We start from the raw sequence: 18676 nt of genomic DNA on the forward strand, positions 1-18676 counted from the left end.
GACGGTTGACAACACTGAATCGTTATGCGCCTTTTTTCCAGTCTGGTCCATATCCCAGCCCCTAGAGAGAGAGAGAGAGAGAGAGAGAGAGAGAGAGAGAGAGAGAGAGAGAGAGAGAACATATCATAGTTTTATGTTTTTCTTTTTTCTCCAAGTATGATGCTGCTTACTTACTGAGGACCTAAACTCCTTCAGCCAGAGTATGCCATTTTCATGTACGGGGCTACACATGACGTGGGTTGCACACTGACCCCCACTTCATTCCTCTTTATTTTATTTTTTTTTTAGCCTGACAGACGACTGAATGGCCTATGTAACTGTCTACATATTGAGCAGGTTTGTGGGGATCGCTCTGTTGGTAAGTCAGAACCAAGAATTTCGGGGGTCTGACTGATAGATAAACATTTGTAGGGTACCTACTTTTTTTGATAGTTCTCTTACTTCTATATTTAACCATTAATGTTTCTGGATCCCTCCCTCTCAGTGTAGGCGAGAAAGAGGATTATAAAGATGACGATACATAACAATACCTTTCAGTTATCCCTTCAGCATAAGATCTCTGGTCCCATAATAATAGATGACTTAAGGCGGAAGAATAAGCCTGTAAAATAAGTCACGGAATTCAAGGGGTAAACAGTATAAAATATGTTATAATACTGTGCAGTGGGAAATTTAAAGGATTTGTGTGTGTGTGTGTGTGTGTGTGTGTGTGTGTGTGTGTGTGTGTGTGTGTGTGTGTGTGTGTGTGTGTGTGTGTTTTATTTTTTGCAGAACGAGGGAGAGTAATGATACTTATGTAGAACTTTCAATCCTATTAATATCTCTCTTCCGTACACCATGGGCTCAAAATATGTCATCAATACTGGATCAATGCTATGAACACTCCGCCACGCGTTCCTTTACCCCCCCCCTCCCTCTCTCTCTCTCTCTCTCTCTCTCTCTCTCTCTCTCTCTCTCTCTCTCTCTCTCTCTCTCTCTCTCTCTGTTTGATTGTTAGTTGTCTGTTTGATACTTTGCTCTTTGGCACTGATTCCTTCCTTGTTGTTTGGTTTGATTGTTTGGGGATTTATTAATTTGTTTGTTTGTTTGGTTGGTTGGTTGGGTGATTGCTTTTATTTTGATTGCCGGCTTTGTTCCTTGTTTAGACTGTTATTTATTTTTGGTTAGTTATTGGCTGATTTTGTGCTTTTTTTGTGTTTGTTTTGCTTTCTTGCTTCTCTGGTTTGCATTTTTACTTGTGCTGCTTGTCCTAGATTCCATAAGTTTGCTGCTAAACTAATAAAAATACTTCGGCCAACACTTTTTTTTATATATGTTTAATTTCCTCCTCGTAATAAGACTACTTGGTGAAAATGCTATGGGTTTATTCGATGGCTGGTTCTCCCCCCTCCAGTTGTCTCTCAGCTGAATAATGTTGTCAAAAAATAGCGACAATAACATATGAACACCCACTGGTTAATGAGGTTTGGTGGATATGTGGGTCAGTATTGGCTTAGCATGTAATTAGTTATTTGTAGCCATTAACAGAGGCTCATCACTATTAATAGGCAATTAAATCAATGGCCTCACATTTAAGAAGCTTAATTACTCTTTGGTGGGTAGTTTTGTGTGTGTGTGTGTGTGTGTGTGTGTGTGTGTGTGTGTGTGTGTGTGTGTGTGTGTGTGTGTGTGTGTGTGTGTGTGTGTGTGTGTGTGTGTGTGTGTGTGTGTGTGCGTCTCACCTATGGGTCCATTCTCCTGCACCTCTCCGTAAATAGTTGTGTTGGGGAAGATGGGAGCATTGTCATTGACGTCCTTCACCACCACGGTCACCACCATCTCCGCCACATGCACCTGTCCTCTCCTCATCTCCTCCAGCAATCCCTCGAGTGCCTCTTGTCTCCTCTTGATCTCCTCCTGCCTCTTCCTGGTCTCTTCTTCCCTTTTCCTGGCTTCCTTCTCCGTGCGCTCGCCGTCTTGTCTACCCTTAGCGCCACCTTCTTTAACCTCGTTTGGTTTTAAAGAGGGATTTGTTAAGGCTGGACATCCGCCTCTCTCCGCCGAGAATCTTTTGACATAGACACGTTTTTCGCTGAGCAGATTCACGTATGACTGGCCACGTGCCATGGACGAACGGTTCACGTGTGGGCCATCACGTGGTCTGTTTACATTTTGGTGCTCATGTAGTCTGGCGTTAATATTCTGGTAGTCACTTGATCCATTGTTTATGCTCTGGCTATCCCGTGTTGGATGGTTCACTTCACGTTTCTCTATGATGTTTGGTGACAATTGATTCCCAGCTCCTCTCTCTGTCATTTCTTCTTCCCATATTTCTCTCACTCCACTTTTTGATTTACTTCCCCCGTCTTGTACTTTCATCTTTTGTTTTTCATTTTCTAAATCAAATATTTCTCCTTGCTTTATTGCGTCTCGTTCTATTCTTTCTATTTCTACTGATGATACTTCTTTTACCGCTTTTCTTATTTTGTCTCTTTTCTCTCTTCTTCTTTTATCTTTTAGAATATAAGCTGCATTTAACTGCATTGAACGTTCTTTACCTCTTCCTTTAGTTCCTCCTCTTCCCACTCCTTTCTCTCTCTTTCCTCCCCCTGTTCTGTCAAAATACAAGGCTCCCTTAAATATCGGCTTCTCGGCGTCTAATATAATTCTTGTTCGTTTACCTTCGCTCTCCGCCGGGATGCTCAAAGCCGGATTCTTTCGCTTGGTTGTTTTGACTTTTGAACCCAGTGGACTTGGTGCTGCATGATTCTGTTTGTTTGTTTTGACTTTTAATCCCAACTGTCTTGGCAGTGATTGGGTTAATCTGATTTTCTTGCCAACAGACAAAAATTTACATTTGAAGCCAGTAGGCTGATGGGTCCTGCAGGTCTGGAAATATGGCCTGGTTTTTGCCCATCCCTGGCTCAATTTCATATGGAGGCTAGGTGAGTGTGGATTGGCTGTATGAGGTGGATGGGTTTCTGTCATTGATTGGGGTTGATGTGGAATATTTTCTGAGTAACTTCCATGTGGAATTGAATCTATGTGAGGTGGATGTGGATGGTTATCCGTTTGCAAGGTGTCTGGATGAGACTGCAAATATTGGCGATCGACTGGATTGAGAGGGTGTGGATCATGGTTGAGCAGAGGTGCTCTATGTTTCTCACTCACCACTTTGCTAACGTCATGCTCCTGACTAATGTATGCTGGGAATTTTAAATGCCCATCTGTTAGAGGCTGCATGATCACCTTCTTTCGCCTCTCCTCCAGCAGCTTACTCCTTGAAGTCCTATGTTTGCTGTCTGAGGCACCCTCCTCTTTAAGTCGATGATTCTTGTCGTGTAACTTTCTGTTCCTATGGGACGCTTTCCTGTTTTTCGTAAAGTCTCCTCTTTTTCTAAACATTTGCCACTGATTTAAATTTCTGCTCTCGCTGTTAGTAAAGCTAATATATTTTCTGTGGTTGTTGCCTCCACCTTCCTCTCTAGTTCCCGCTTCCATACGAATCATCCTTCCATGCGGTTCTCCTCCAGTTTTAATGTTTGAGATTCTTTTAGCTCTGTTGGCCATCAATCCCCTTTCGTTCCCTCCTCTTTCCCCTGCATTTCTCGTCAGAGACAAGGAGGAAAAAGAGGAGGTAGAGACTGAGTCACGAAAAAGCCTCCTTTTTGCTGTCCTTTGGTACGACGTCTGTGATGGATACTGGATGTTTTGCATTTGGTCTTCCTCCGCCGAAGGGTTACCATTTGCGTCATTCTGAGATTTCACAGATAACGCCTGTTGAAATCTGGGGTTCTGGGGGAGGCGTCTGAACCCTCCTGACCGCTTCTCTGCATCCTTGGTCGTTTGGTTAAAATCCACTGCTTGTTCATTGGGATTATCAGCTTTGAAGTACCAGCCCATCATAGGCAACTGAGGATTTCCAATTTCTTGATTCGCCATGGTTTCAGGAGTAGAATTATGCATGCTGTAAACAAGAAGAGGCGATTCTGGTGATGTGATATAAGATTGAAAATTCTGATTAGGGTCCTCACTTTGCAGGTTTTCACTGTCATTTTGATATTTTATTACAGCACTACTCTGATTGGCGACTGATTGTTCATACCTGCCTGGATTCTCAATTCGTCTTGTTTTCAGAGGACTGGCTTGCCTGGGATTGCTGTTTACAGGATGTGATTGTCCCTGATTTTCTGTGTTGTTGGTTTTAAAGGGCCTGGGTTGGCTCTGGGTCTGACAAGACAGGGACATGGTTGAGTTGGGTTCTTGGGCGTGCCTGTGTTTGGGCGAGCAGTTTATTTGGTGGAGTGGGGCGGAAATACGATCTTGGGTGTGGGTGGGATGGAGTGGGAAAGAGAGGAGAGTTTGGGCATTGGATACTTTGGCCGTAGAGTGATGTGAAATTTGATCATAAGGAACATAAGAGGTCTGGACTTGGGCGATACTGCTTGGCCCTTGGGCATGATGAAGATCAGAGGTGGATGGAGTCTCATGATCTTGACTGTTCGTGGACTCAGAATCTCGGTCGTGATCCAGCTGTGGTGTAAGAGGGAATCCAGAATCATTCACGTACTCCACATCAGAATCATCACCTCCTCCAGCATTTAGGCCCGAATCAAAATCATCAGTGCCTCTCACAAGACTTGAATCAATCGAATTTTCGGCATAACCAGGGTTTTGGGCGTAAGTTGGGAGTGGTGGGATGGGGTGTTGGCCATATGAAGCTACTTGGGGGTGGATATGGTGTGGCGGTTGTACCCGTGGGCGGCGGTTGGCCCTGGTTGCGGCTGCAGCCAGGGAGGGAGACACTCGCTGGCCGTCTCTCACCTGAACCTTAACACTCCAGACGCTGCGGCCAGAAGGAGGGTCACGGTCCACTGCCTGAAACAAGGAGCATCAACAACGGGAAGAAGCATCAATAACAAGATAGACCAAAAACAGATGTGGATAAAGTTTAAGGAAGAAAGGAACTAAGGATAAGGTCAAGAACAGCAACAGCAACAATAACAGAAGAACAAAAAGAAAGAAGAAGAAGAAGAAAAAAAAGATGAAGAAGAAGAAGAAGTATCAGTTAACAGCCATCCAATCATGTGCATCATTCACACTAGAAATGTTTAAATACATCGATAGTAATCACATGAAAAGGATAGAAAAAGAAAAACAAGAACATGAAAAACAAGAAAAAGAATCAACGACAGCAAGAATGAGAATCAGCACCAAGAAAAAGTCAGAAGAATAGGCTGACGTAAAATTTTACCAAACGGGCGCAGCGATTCTAACCGTCTCTACAAATTCGCCAGCTCTAAGAAAATATTTAAGTACACAAACTGATGCTTGTTGGTCTGATTTGCATAAAGTTAATAGGACAAAAAATAATGTACCGATTTCTGGGTTATTTAAGGAAGCTGCCTTCTCTCCCGCGATACCGTGTTTACTTGCGGTCTTGGTGACTGTACGCGTCAGGACATCTAACATTCTCAAATGTAAACAGTTTAGAAGCAGTTGAAAGGTATAGGAAACCTAGTGATGCAACCTACCCTAACTTAACCTACCCTGTCCTAACTTGAACTTAACAAAGCTGGGGGTTCGTCTCCCAAACCCCCCAGAGTTTAACCATCTAGTATTGCCACTAAGCCTAACCTTGTATGTCTCCAATACCTGTGAGGCCAAATCCAGACTCAGCACTAATCTACTAAACCTAATCTAACCTATCCTAACCCAGTCTATCTATCCATCTATTGCCAGACGCCTTGATCCCGTCAGGGGTGGTCACAAACAAATCGCCTTCATGTCCCCCGCCATTTCACTGTCATGCTCTCAGCTCACTAACCCCTCTCTCATATACCTCTCCACTCCATCTCTAAATCTCATCCATGGCCTCCCCCCTCCCTCCCCCCCACCTCAACCTCACTCACATACACTCTTCTAGTAAGTCTCTCGCTCTCCATCCTCTCCACATGGCCAAACCACCTCAGTGTCTTTCTCCTGAAGCTTTCTATCACATCCACATCCACACCGCAACGCTCCTGCCCTAACCCAATCAACCAAAATTAACCAAATATAACATGCTGATGAGGCATTTGAATGTTACTCCAATTGTACAACTCGCGTTAGGAAAGACTGACAACCATTATGTAGCTTTCTTGGAAGGAAGGTACAGTATGTGTGACATGACAAGCCTTAGCTTATTTCAGAGGTAAAATTTTGATACTGCCCATTATGTTTGGTAATCTGTGAAACTTTACACACATCTGTGAAAGGTCCACTTCAACTCAATATTTGGAAGATTTGTAACCGTGTGATATGGTAATAATGGCTGAGAGTAATATCTATCTACTGCCCAATGGTTATGAATTCAAAGAGCCCGATTTTGATAGGTCCAGATCCTCTCCCAGTATACAGTATGTACACTCCAAATACCTGATCAGTCATACACAATCTACATTTTCCCACTCATCTTGTCCTCTTTGTTTGTGTGGCAGCATTTGTATATCTTCCTATATATTTAGGACTACAAAATATTTGCATCCTAATGTGTGGAAGCAGATGTATGGTTATGACACTTCAAGGGACCTGTTGCTTAGGTATTACAGAACAGGCTTTAAGGGCAATAAGTTCAAGCAATTGCCAGAGCTCAGACTGAATGTCCCTACCTCACTCCCTCCTCCCATACAGGCTCCTTGTTTCCTTTTCCCTCTTCCTTCCTTCCTTCCCCTCTCCCTCTGTCCCTCCTCTCCCTTTACCCTAATATCTCTTTTCCTTCCTTTCTCAGATTTTGCAACATTCATTCACCGTTTCTTTATTCTTCTTCCCCTTTCATTTTTTCCCCTCTTCCCTCTCCTATCCATTCCTTCTTTTCCAAACTTCTGTCGCTTTTCCCCCCTCCATCCTTTTCCCTTCACCTTTCTTTATCTCTAATACATTCTTCACATCCTCCTCGTGTTCCACTTTTTTGTCTCTCTTCCCTCATCTGTTTATCAGTCTTTCTCCCTTTGTGCATTTTCTTCTCATTTTCTGTAATCTACCTCATCGTCCCTCTTGTCATTAAATCTTATGTCAGAGGTCTTGTTGGAAGTCGCGAAGCTCATACTCGTAGGTCCGAAACTTGAGGTTTTCCCTTTTATCTTAATTTGAAAATACATAGCTCCGTCCATTTTCAAGGATCCTAGGTTACAATTAGCTTATAGTTTCCTAAATAACAGATGTGGTGGGTTGTACGGTATAGGCATCCATACCCAGCTACACGTTTCAAAACACTCTCATTTACTTCAGTTAAAAAAAAAAAAAAATCTTCACCAGACTGAAGAGGTGGAATGCTGGTGAACAATACTAACCCAAAGATGGGTTGCTAGGTCTCGAATTTACTACTGTAGCATTCATTGTTACCGTTTAATAAGAAAAAGACAGCAAAAACACTAAAGGAAGCAGTCCAGATCTATACCAAACTCGCTTAAAGGCCGCCATAGGGCAAAGGTGGGCACCGGTCCGTTATTCCGTTATTAATGAAGTTACATTTTTGCGTAACGGAGTCACTGACTCGTTCCTTTTTTTTTTTTTTTTTTTTTTTTTTTTTTTTTACTGTAATGGACCGAGTAACTTCCATTATTTTCCTAGTCTACGTTATACCGTTACTTCGTTACTCCGATACATTTTGGCTACATTTTGCTCTGTCTACTTTATTTGTATTGACACACGCTATTGGCCACTTGAATAACCAACAACCAACAGCGTGTACCGATACAATGAAGCAAACTTCTTTGAGGGCATGATGCACTCTCAGAAGCATAAATCAACCATGTCCAAGGTGCAGGCCATGGTCAAGGCCTGGCTGGAGGATATCTAGAAGAAGGATTACAAGCTGATGGACATGGCCTTCCGCAAGAAGCCACCCCTGATGCGTGTCTTGTCAGATACAACACAGCCACCCCTACCAGCGTCCCTGTGGAGCACCTCTTCTCCATTGGCGAGGACGTCCTTAGAGCCAAGAGAGCCACCCTCTCAGATGCCAATTAAAGCGACTCATGTTCCTCAAGGTAAATAAGTAATATAAAATTATATTATTGACTGCTAGGTGGTGTCACTGGCGTGGTAATAGTTGTGGTAGTCTGGTAGATGTATCATGCAGGTCGTACTGACCGTGGTAGTTGTGTTGGTAGTGGTGGACCGTGGAAGGTGGTACACTAGTAGTATCATGGTATTGGTGGCTGGTGGTACTGGTAAATGGTAGTTGTGGTAGACGCCTGGTGTGGTAGTAGTGATTATGGCGGTAGTGGTAGTTGTGGTAGCTGCTAGCTGGTAGTGGTAGTGGACTAGTGGTAGTACTAGGAACTACTAATCAGTATTGGTGGTAGCTGCCGAGCTGGTCAGTGGTGGTGGTAGTAGTCTGGTTGGTGGTATCACTGGTGTGATGTCGTGGTGTAGTGGAAATGATGGTAAGTGGTGAGTGCCTGAGTGGTGACTGACTGATGTCGTGGTGTGGTGGTGGCGGTATTGATAATTGTACAGTGTAATTGTCAGACTCAATGCAGTGAGCAACACGTCTAGTGGTGGTTTTATCATCCGTCTTTAACCTTTTTTGTATTTCTTCCCTTTGTTACATTTATATAATAAAATGAAATGAATGTTTTTTTTTTTTACTTTAATACAAGTAACGGAGTAGCGGAGTAACGGTAATTTCCTTTCTGTTGTAAAGATGTGACGGTGTAACTGGTAACGAAGTTATTTTTCTAAGTAATGGAGTAGCGGATAACGAAGTTACTTTGTAGAGTGACGATGTCCACCACCACTGTCATCGGCGGCCTTTCTGCTCGGTGTAAAAAAAAAGGCTGTGTTTCGGTAACTTCAATGCCCACAAAGAAAGTGATCTGCCTAAAGGCAGCCGAATCCGCTTGATGTCAAAAAGCCAGAAATAAGTCATAACTCGGGAACCAGTGGCCCGATTAGACTGGAAAGTGTGTTTTTCTTCAAGTTAGAACATTTTAGCGATACCATGCTTTGACAAAAATTGAGCAACAATGCACAGTTTTTGCTGTTACGGTAACAAACAGATGGACAAATGAACAATCATACAGACATCGGATCATTATAACTGTTATTACAATATAGATTCCACGAGACACTACTGCTAATAATGTTTACAGAGTTGATTCTATCTTCGACAGCGGTGATTAGGGGAGAGAGAGAGAGAGAGAGAGAGAGGTATGTTTATCTTACCCTGAGCTGCATCAAGTGGCCGGTATGTGGGTTGATGGTAAAGAAGGCCTGGTCTGCTGGCAGATGGTCCACTCCGTCCCCACCCAAGCTGTACACTAAGCCACGCCTGTCCACCTCGTCGGGGTCTTCCGCCTCAACCTTTTCAGCGAGACAGAAAGAGAGCACCTATGTGGATGTCTGATTTAAATTCCCTGTAGATAGCATGCATATTATGATCACCTGTAGGAATATTATCAGTGTACCCATGGAGCAATATACCCTCTTATAAACACTGTATTTATTGAGATGACAAAACAGCCTCTGCCCGATTTCAACCAGCCATCACTTACGAACAGAGACGGAAAATATGTTTGTATACTCCTGTGGAAAGAACACCTGACTGCACAGATGGGTCAGATTGTTTATTGATTTGGTAGTACCAATATTGCAGCTGGGAAACCCAGTGTATTAGTGCAATCTCTCATATGCGTTTGTGTCAATAGTTTCAGTATTCTTCTCTGATCATCGAACCATCATATAAAAAATCGCAACATGCAACGCTGTCAGTACACCATATGCTTTAAAATTCCCCAGATTAAGAAACACGATGGACAATCAGTGCCCAGGCAGTGGTACACGAGTTATTGGAATGACGCCCAGTAATTTTAAACTGATATGCAGTGGGAATGACCAGAAAACAAGGTCTATCTATCTATCTATTAATAACCCGACGCCCTAATCCCGCAAAGAGTGGCCGCAGACAAAACGTCTCCAAGTCGCTCTGTCACCCACCATTTGACTACCCTCCCCCCAACTCACTACCCCTCTCCCTCATATACCTCTCAACTCCATCCCTCCACAAGGTTAAAATATAAAAAGGGTAGGTATGGGTTTCCTGACAGGTACACTGGCTAACAGGCTCCAAACAGGCACAGTCCGATATGCTGTGGGGTATTGCTGTGTTGGGTAATGTTGTTCATTTTATGCTTAACTTTGTACTATTACTGACATAGGACGACAGTACAGAGTTGCTTTCTTGTCACTATAGCTGCAGTGACAGGCGAGGTTTTGGTGAGCATGGAGGTGATGTTTGGCTGGTTATTAACAATGGCAAAGAACATGAAGGGACTCTTGGAAAAGACGAGGCATTTAACTCCAGCAATCCAAATTAATCCTCAAGGCACTGAGCATGGATTTGGACTGATTAATCTCGGTGATACAATACTCTAAGAGAATCATTCTATTGGTTGTCTCAGCAAAATCTCTGTAGGAGGGCTTGTGGTTTTCCTTGGTTAAAGAGGAGGAGGAGGAGGAGTTGAGGAGCCTTTGAAACAGCCGGTAAACTTACTTTGCTGCACAGCTCCATTGGCTTCTATAATTCTGTTCGTTGCTGGGGGTCGTTCAGAATCAGTTGCGTTGTCGATGTCTTATGTAGATGTGATCAAATGATGAAGTGCCATTGGCGGGGTCGGTTGAATTTATACCTTGATAGATAGACTGATGGTCTTGCAGCCTATACAACAAAACCGTGAGGCTCAGTGTGGCAATGGTAACAGTATCTTATTCCTAAAACGTTTATCTCGCATAATATATTATATCATATGATTCTCATACATGTTATTCATAAATACGGTAAGTATTTACATATACTGTATGTTACTTATATCGAGGTGACACAAAGGACATGCAAGAAAACATTAACGTAACAGATACAGAAATATACTAACAAAGAAATGTTATGAATGTGTAATTTGTCTCAACACCTCACGTTCTGTTCTATCGTTGTCATATCTCTTCTGCCGCATGTTCCTTCGGTGCACTTCAAAGTCCAAATGTTAGCGCCAACAAGACTATGGTGTCTCATCCTAAGGTTCCTGTCTTGAAAGGACTGCCAGACCCAAGGAAATGGACTCCCTACTCTATGCTCTGAGTCATAAAAAAAAAAAAACACCCGTATGAAGTTTAAAGAACAATTGAAAGGTGAAAGAAATCACATGTAACTAGACCTGCAGGACTGATATTAAACAAATTTACCTGAACACCAGAACACATCGTCGCCGCAAAGACTCTCTCTCTCTCTCTCTCTCTCTCTCTCTCTCTCTCTCTCTCTCTCTCTCTCTCTCTCTCTCTCTCTCTCTCTCTCTCTCTCTCTCAAATACATACTTCAAGCACTCGCAGAAAATGAGCTAAAGTTATGTTGTGAAGTAAACTCGGTTTATCAGGCCGAGCAGACCTATCAACCTCAGGGAAACAATCACCCCTGCATGGCCGTCCCATGTAAGTCACTTACGGTAAGCAGCGCTTTGTACAGCGAGACGTAGGGAACAGTGTGTATGTTTGGTTCTCGGATGGACGCTAGATTGGCGTTTCTCTACTTAGTTAAAAGGGGCACCATAGTAGGCTCCACATCACCCTACTAAGCTTGAGTGTATCAAGTGTGTACATAAGATAGATACGTCTAGGTATCACTGAATAATTTTGGTGTGTTTGGGTGTTATTTGAAAAAGCATACTGTAGGTGAATTTGGAGATGACTGTTTAGGTCTAGTTATGCCTGCATGAGTTAGGCCAGTCTCATTGAGTTTGAGTGTGTCTGGATACGTTTGGTTATCAGGTAATAGTGAGATACATATGGCTATGTGAAGATGAGGCTAAGTACGATTATGTTCGAGTTTATATGGGTATGATTTGTTAAAACTGGGTGCACCTACATAAATTTAAATTTATTTTAGTAAGGCTGGGAAAGACTGTTGGTTTGTATGTGTGTCAAAAGACTGGAAATATCTGGGTGAGTTTTATTATTTCTGGGCTGGTATGGGAGTGTGTTCTATTATGTGCAGTTGGGGACAAAAAATCACACGATATTTCGCCTCATGTACTTTTTGCTTTCTTCTTCTAATACGAACATTCTAATGCTCAACGAGACTTTATATGCTTCTCTGCCGATAATGTAAATAATTTCCTTTACTACGATGCGTCAAGAAGGGAAGTACCAGATACAGTACTGTCTCAGCGTAAAATAACACTGAAATACGAAGCAACCCTTTGTTCCTAGTCATATGAGTGAGTGATGAGTGTCTCAAGAAGCTTCAGTATGTCTGCATGAGATTGGTTAAACTTGGTTACGTTAGGGAACGATTGGGTGTAATATGTTCATTTGAATAATTCTTAATGTTCCGACTAAATGTCAGCGCATTGCCGCATGCCCTCGTGAGACGGGAAGTAATACGACCCCCCTAGCATCTATTTGACCTGGCGCCAGAATGTGATTTCACTGAGTCGCGTACAAGAACGAGAAGGTGTCGCGTTCAGGACACCACATTGTGTCCAGATGACATGCTATGGTTACAGACTGCTTATATTTTTCTTTGCACATTAACATTTTCAGGATGAATGCACATTTTAGATTAAAAAAGAAAAATGTCGGATGCAAGCAGGAATATAATGTTAGATTTGTTTCAATGAAACTCTTCCATGTATTTTGGCTCACTGTCAGCTAACAAAATCGTCTTGTGTTGGTTGGAATATAATATGAACACCATTTCTGCTTATTGCTAAACTACTGAACTTTTTTGCAAGTGATGGGTGGAATATTTGTCATGGCTTAACAAGGAGAAAGTTCAGCAGTGAGACTGATCGGAGAATTAGGAATGCTAGATCGTGAACGAGGTAAAGATAAAACTGTAGATGTATGAGAGCGAGAGAATGGTGATGTGTTGTGACACAAGGGCTTAAGGGAACTTATCGCACCCATTCTGGATGAACTCTGGGCTTGGGCGTTTGGCAGCTGACAGACAGAAAGACTTAGCATTTACTTGTATGGAGGAGGCTCTGTGGTCGACACTTCTCAGTCATGCTTCCCAGACTGCATTATTTTCCACTCATAAGCTCAGCAAAGTCTCTCTCTCTCTCTCTCTCTCTCTCTCTCTCTCTCTCTCTCTCTCTCTCTCTCTCTCTCTCTCTCTCTCAGGTAAAAGAGAGAGAGAGAGAGAGAGAGAGAGAGAGAGAGAGAGGTCGCAATAGCAGTAATATGCTGGTTGGAACTGGCATTCACCGGCTGAAGCAGTACCAATGAACGCCCCAGTCAATAAGCTAGATTGCTGGAAAATACCTTCATTTTTATTATGTTCTCGTTGTGTGTGTGCAATCGGTGTGCAGTTCAGGACAGCAGTGCACAAAATATTTCACCTCTTCTCATCCCTGCTCTTTGCAGATTAATATTCTCGATGAGAGATATGCTTTCCGTTTCATTGCCCATATATCATTCTCTGCCATATGATAACGTCAGAGAGGAACGTGACGAACATGCCATGAATGAGAAATAGACATGTTGAAATAGTGCCCGGACTTGTGTCTTAGATCTTACAGTCTGAGCTTCATTTTGCCCATAACTCGACACTACAGGTCTTATGGGGTCGTGTCATTGATTCTGATGACGTGAGAGGCTGGTGTGGTGGCAAACAGTGCGCGAGTAGGCGTTACAGGAGAATGAAAGATACAGTAGGGTACGGGTACAGGAGGTTAATAAAGACTACAAATGAAAGTAAACAGCAACAGACCTAATGGTTCCTTTGAGGCTCTTTGTTACAGGACAGAATTTGACTATGCTATCAGAGTGTACGAGTTGAAGACAGATAATAAAACCTGAAGTCTCTCCTCCCTCCAGCCAGATAAACTATCCAGCCGAAACTGGCAGGCAACAATAACAAGCATTACCATTAACAGCGCCGTACTGCCATTAGTAGGGATGGACAGGAAACAGCAAACACAGCATGTCAAAATTACATTTAAGTATGGTGATTAGCGAGTTCTGAGCCGATATTCATACTGACAACGTAATTTTGATGGTATGCAACAAAATGAAGTTAACTGAGCCATGCACACGCGACTTACGGCAGGTTAAAAGCTTGAAAGAACGGGTAATTTTATCAATCTTATTTCTCCTCCTCTTCCTCTTAGTCTTCTTCTTCTTCTCAGTTTCTTTGCTCACTTAACTTGAGAAACCCACATATGTGTCGCCTATGACAAACCCACCATATGACTCGCTATCACCGGGATAGTGTAGAAGAAGAAGCCTAGAAGGGATAACTCCCTTCCTCGAGCTCCCCCTTACAAAGGGTGGTGGCCAGGGTGGCCGCAAGTAAATTGTAAATAGTAGTTTTTCACCCTGATAGTACAGTATAGCTTAATACGACTGATACTTCTCATCGCTGTACATCAAGAATGCTAACTTTTATTTTAAAAATACATTATGTTGTTGACTGCGGTCATGTTATATATATACAGTATATATATATATATATATATATATATATATATATATATATATATATATATATATATATATATATATATATATACACTCATGAAAATTAACTTAGATATTATTAACAAGTTAATAACTCATTTCAGTTAATATATAATTATGTGAAAAAAAGAGCACAAACAAGTGTAAGAAACAGTTTGGATGAGTGCAGTGGGAGTAGGGACGGGAGGACCAAAAAACAAAGAAACAAGAGGGGATGGGCATTGACACCATTGCGCACATGTCGTGTCATACAACATGCCCTAAAGCCCAGCACTACTTCCCCTTCTTTACAGGGCAATGCTAAGGGTAAAGGGCACACGTAGAAAAAAAAGAGAAATAAAATCCTTCTATACTTCTCATGAGAAAATGTTCCCCACCCAAACTCATAACAAGGCAAGCTTTGTTTTACTCCTCATTCTTAAGTCTGTTGACACAAGGGTTAAGGTATGTAGATTATAAAAAAAAGAAGAAGAAGAAGAAGCAAAGAAAAGCCTTCTCAATGTTATTGCGTTTGGGAGGAAATTGCTTTGTTCAGTTTCCTCCTAATAAGAAACTACTAGGAGGAAATTTCAACTAACAACACGAAATTAAGAGGGAGTAATGCTGTGCCTCAGGGCATGTTGTATCACATGACATATCCGCAATGGTATCAGTGCCCATTCCCCATCCCCCTTGTGCTATTTGGTCCTCCCGTCCTTACTTCCGCCGCATTTTTTCAGTGATTTTTTACACTTTTGCAGTAAGACTTGGTATGTTAGGATAACCTGGGGTAGGGTACGGTTGGGTAATGTGGGACTGGGGAGGCTACAGTAGGGTAGGATAGGGTAGGACTGGGTAGGATAGGATATATCTGAAAGAGCTAAGGTACAGTAGGACTGGGTAAGGTAAGGTTGGATTGAGCCGTGTTGAGTCGTGTAGTGTAGGGTAACGGGGAAAATAGGAAGGTTAGGATAGGGACTTGTTAAGTGAGGGAAATAAGGTAAAGAGTAAGCTGAGAAACAAAATGTTGAGTACGGAGGGGTTAGAGTGTTTCAAAGAAAGAACAAGGAAAGTATGATAACACAGGATTGGTAATAACAAGTGAAATGGGAGTAAAAAAAAAAGTAGAGGGATAAACAGAGATGAGTGATGTAGGACAAGGTTTAGCAAGACAGGGGATGAAAAACAATAAGAAAAAGCAGATTATAACAGGAGAGGCCAAGGCAATGTAGAGAAGGATAGACTTATACTGAGAATGGAAAAGGCAGGGTTGAGATGAAGAGACTAAGACAGAGTCAGATCAGCTAGGAGAAGTTAAGCGAGGGTATGATACGAGAAGATAAAGTGCAATAAGGGATATTCTGAGAGCGCAATGGAAGGGATGGGGAAAGAAAGGGAGGATAGGCCATGATAGTGTAAGTTAAAGGAGGTTAAGGTCTGGTTCATCAGGGGGAAGGATGACAAAGCATAATAGCATCAGGTAGAGTAAGGTACAGCAGGACGGGGAAGGAATGAAACGATAAAGAAGGTTAGATCAGGGCAGGAAAATTCAAGGAAGAGTAGGAATTGGACGGGACAGGAACGAACAGGATAGGATATGTTAAACACACGGGGCAGGAAACAGCAGAGATTGTAATAAAGAGTAAGAAGATGGAACAGAAAAGACAGATAAGGATGGTTGGACAAGAAAGAAGAATGGAAGCGGGAGATGATGGGTGACAGTAGACCAAGGGCAGAGAGATCACATACGAAAACAAAGAAGAAAACTGAAGATACCTTGCATTAGGGCAACAATATATGAGGCATCGACGAAGGAAGCTATGTTGCATGCGTACAATGGAAAGGAAAGGGAACATGAAATTCAGGTTGGATGTAACAATGGGAGGGCAGGTTGTGGGGGGATATAAATGGAGGAGGAAGGTAAGAGATCAAGCAGGAAAAGAAAGAAAACTGGACGAGAAAGAATGAGAAGGAAAGAAGAAGGAGAAGGAACAGAGAAAGGATTAGAAAAATGAGGAACTTTAGTTATAATGACTTGAAAAAAGAATGGAAAGAATAAAAGGATGAACAAAAAATTTAAATACAGGATGGAGAGAGAGAGAGAGAGAGAGAGAGAGAGAGAGAGAGGGAGAGAGGAGGGGAGAAAAGAACAGAAAGCGAACGAAGAGAAAGAAGAGAGCGATAGAAGAAAATAGAAGGAGGAGGAGGACAAAGAGGAAACATCAAGGAGAGGAAAGCGAAGAAATAAGAGATGGCAGGAAGAGGGGAGCCATTACAGAGACTATTCACTGCACAAAGGAGCACACACACACACACACACACACACACACACACACACACACACACACAAATATACGGAGACAGATTCAACCATAGGATACACTGAGAACAATGCACACCTGTAAATATACAATCACACACTGACATCTTAATATTCATGCACACAGGCATTTGAGTAAACACACATTTACTCATATTAATATACTGTAGTAAATAAACGTGTTAACGGAATGTGGAGCAGATGGGTAGCTGGGTTAGGCTTCAGGGAGAAGCTAAACAAGCCACCAGACAACGAGAAAGCATTGCAGAAAAGTTATGTAATGCAGAACATGCAATCCGGTTTCATAAAGTATGTTCCGAAGATAATCTATTGCCTGTATATACCTCCAAGAGTCAGAGTGATGAATCAGGCAACCACCAACACCGAAGAAGCCGAGGACGTCCGAGTGACCAGGAGAGGAAAAAATACATGAAAAGCCTCATAGAAAAGCTTAAATTGACATCTGAGGAGTTGAAATCAAGCCTGGGTGAATCAACTGAATACGTCAGCAATCACCGGAACCCAGCAGCCAGAGTGTCGCAACCTAATTAAGCCTCACCTCTGATGCACCACCCTGGTATATAAGGATCCATACCAACTGCTATATATTCCTACCAGGACTTCAACCCGAGTAAGAGTTTCCTTTCACTGAAGAAGGCTCTGAAAATAACATCATAGATGACATCACAACAACCCAGGACTTTGCCGCCAACGGAGAGAGAATCGCTAGGCTTCATGGAGAAGCAAAAGATACATACGTATATATATATATATATATATATATATATATATATATATATATATATATATATATATATATATATATATATCATTATAGTGGAGAGAGAGAGAGAGAGAGAGAGTTTTTGACAATGTGTGTGTGTGTGTGTGTGTGTGTGTGCAAATAAGTACACATTTACGCGTCTAAGTGCTATATTTCTGGTGTCTTAGAACTGACTCTGACGCCTCCTCTAGGCATCGACGATTTCCTCAGAAATACCAACAGAAACTATTTCAATAACTTTCACACGTCACCACTTAGGCAGCAATACCCACCCCCTGTGATAGGATTCGCTTACGATCCATAGGGTTGGTATCCATGAACTAATAAAGATATTTGATGATGTGTCTTTAAGCCTCATACAATCGTAGATTTTTGCTCTTTTATTTTATTGTGTCATAACTTCCCGACTGGCAGTTTCTCTCTCTCTCTCTCTCTCTCTCTCTCTCTCTCTCTCTCTCTCTCTCTCTCTCTCTCTCTCTCTCTCTCTTTCTGTAAAAAAAAAATGGTGAAGAAATGTAAAGTCAATGCTCAAAAATGGTAAAGAAAAAAGTCGCTAGTATGTTGGTGTCTTTTTCTGCCACTCCTTTTCCAGGCAGTACCGGAAAAATATCACACAGACGCGAGAAAATACGGCCATAAAAGATTCAGTAATTTAATGTACATGTGTTTAAAAGCACACGTGATGAAACAGCCACCGAACATCGTGCTTCATTTTTATTTTTAGTTTATTGAACATTCTATTTTATTTTCCTTCGTTCGACTTAAAAAGTTGAGGTAGGCAAAAGTATATCAGTTTTTTACCCAGCAATGTTACATCAGTATTATCACCTAACTCCTGTTTCTGTGTACACATTGGTTCGACAGGTCTACGGTAATCTATCGTCATTTTCAGTACATAATCCAAGAGCTAAGTGACATCCCAGTAGTTTTTCCATATTAAATTGGCTGTTTTATTTTTATTTTATTTTTTTTTTTAAGCAGCGCAATTCCTGTAGCTCAATTACAGATTTAGACAATACCACTTATTTACAACCTTTTTATAATTCTTCGTCGTGATGAGCTCAGTATTTTGGAATTGTTCTCTTGTTATAACGAGAGAAGGATAGTAAATTTAGGCC

The 18676-nt window shown here is 41.9% G+C and overlaps 1 protein-coding gene across 1 annotated transcript in view; it reads right to left on the bottom strand.

Moving 5' to 3' along the window:
- LOC145411964 (putative neural-cadherin 2) overlaps window positions 1–18676 on the bottom strand; it is a 452962-nt gene that overhangs the window by 281496 nt on the left and 152790 nt on the right. The window contains exons 5-9 of the mRNA XM_080281935.1: window positions 9190–9327; window positions 4085–4857; window positions 3723–3946; window positions 2661–2811; window positions 1722–2140 (exon numbers count right to left, since the gene is read on the bottom strand). Of these exons, the coding sequence (XP_080138061.1) occupies window positions 1722–2140; window positions 2661–2811; window positions 3723–3946; window positions 4085–4857; window positions 9190–9327 (1705 nt within the window). The remainder of the gene's footprint in view (window positions 1–1721; window positions 2141–2660; window positions 2812–3722; window positions 3947–4084; window positions 4858–9189; window positions 9328–18676) is intronic.

Source organism: Coenobita brevimanus, chromosome 91 (genome assembly GCF_032717465.1).
Source record: "Coenobita brevimanus isolate Jiangsu-jjx chromosome 91, ASM3271746v2, whole genome shotgun sequence".
Classification (NCBI taxonomy): Eukaryota; Metazoa; Arthropoda; class Malacostraca; order Decapoda; family Coenobitidae; genus Coenobita; species Coenobita brevimanus.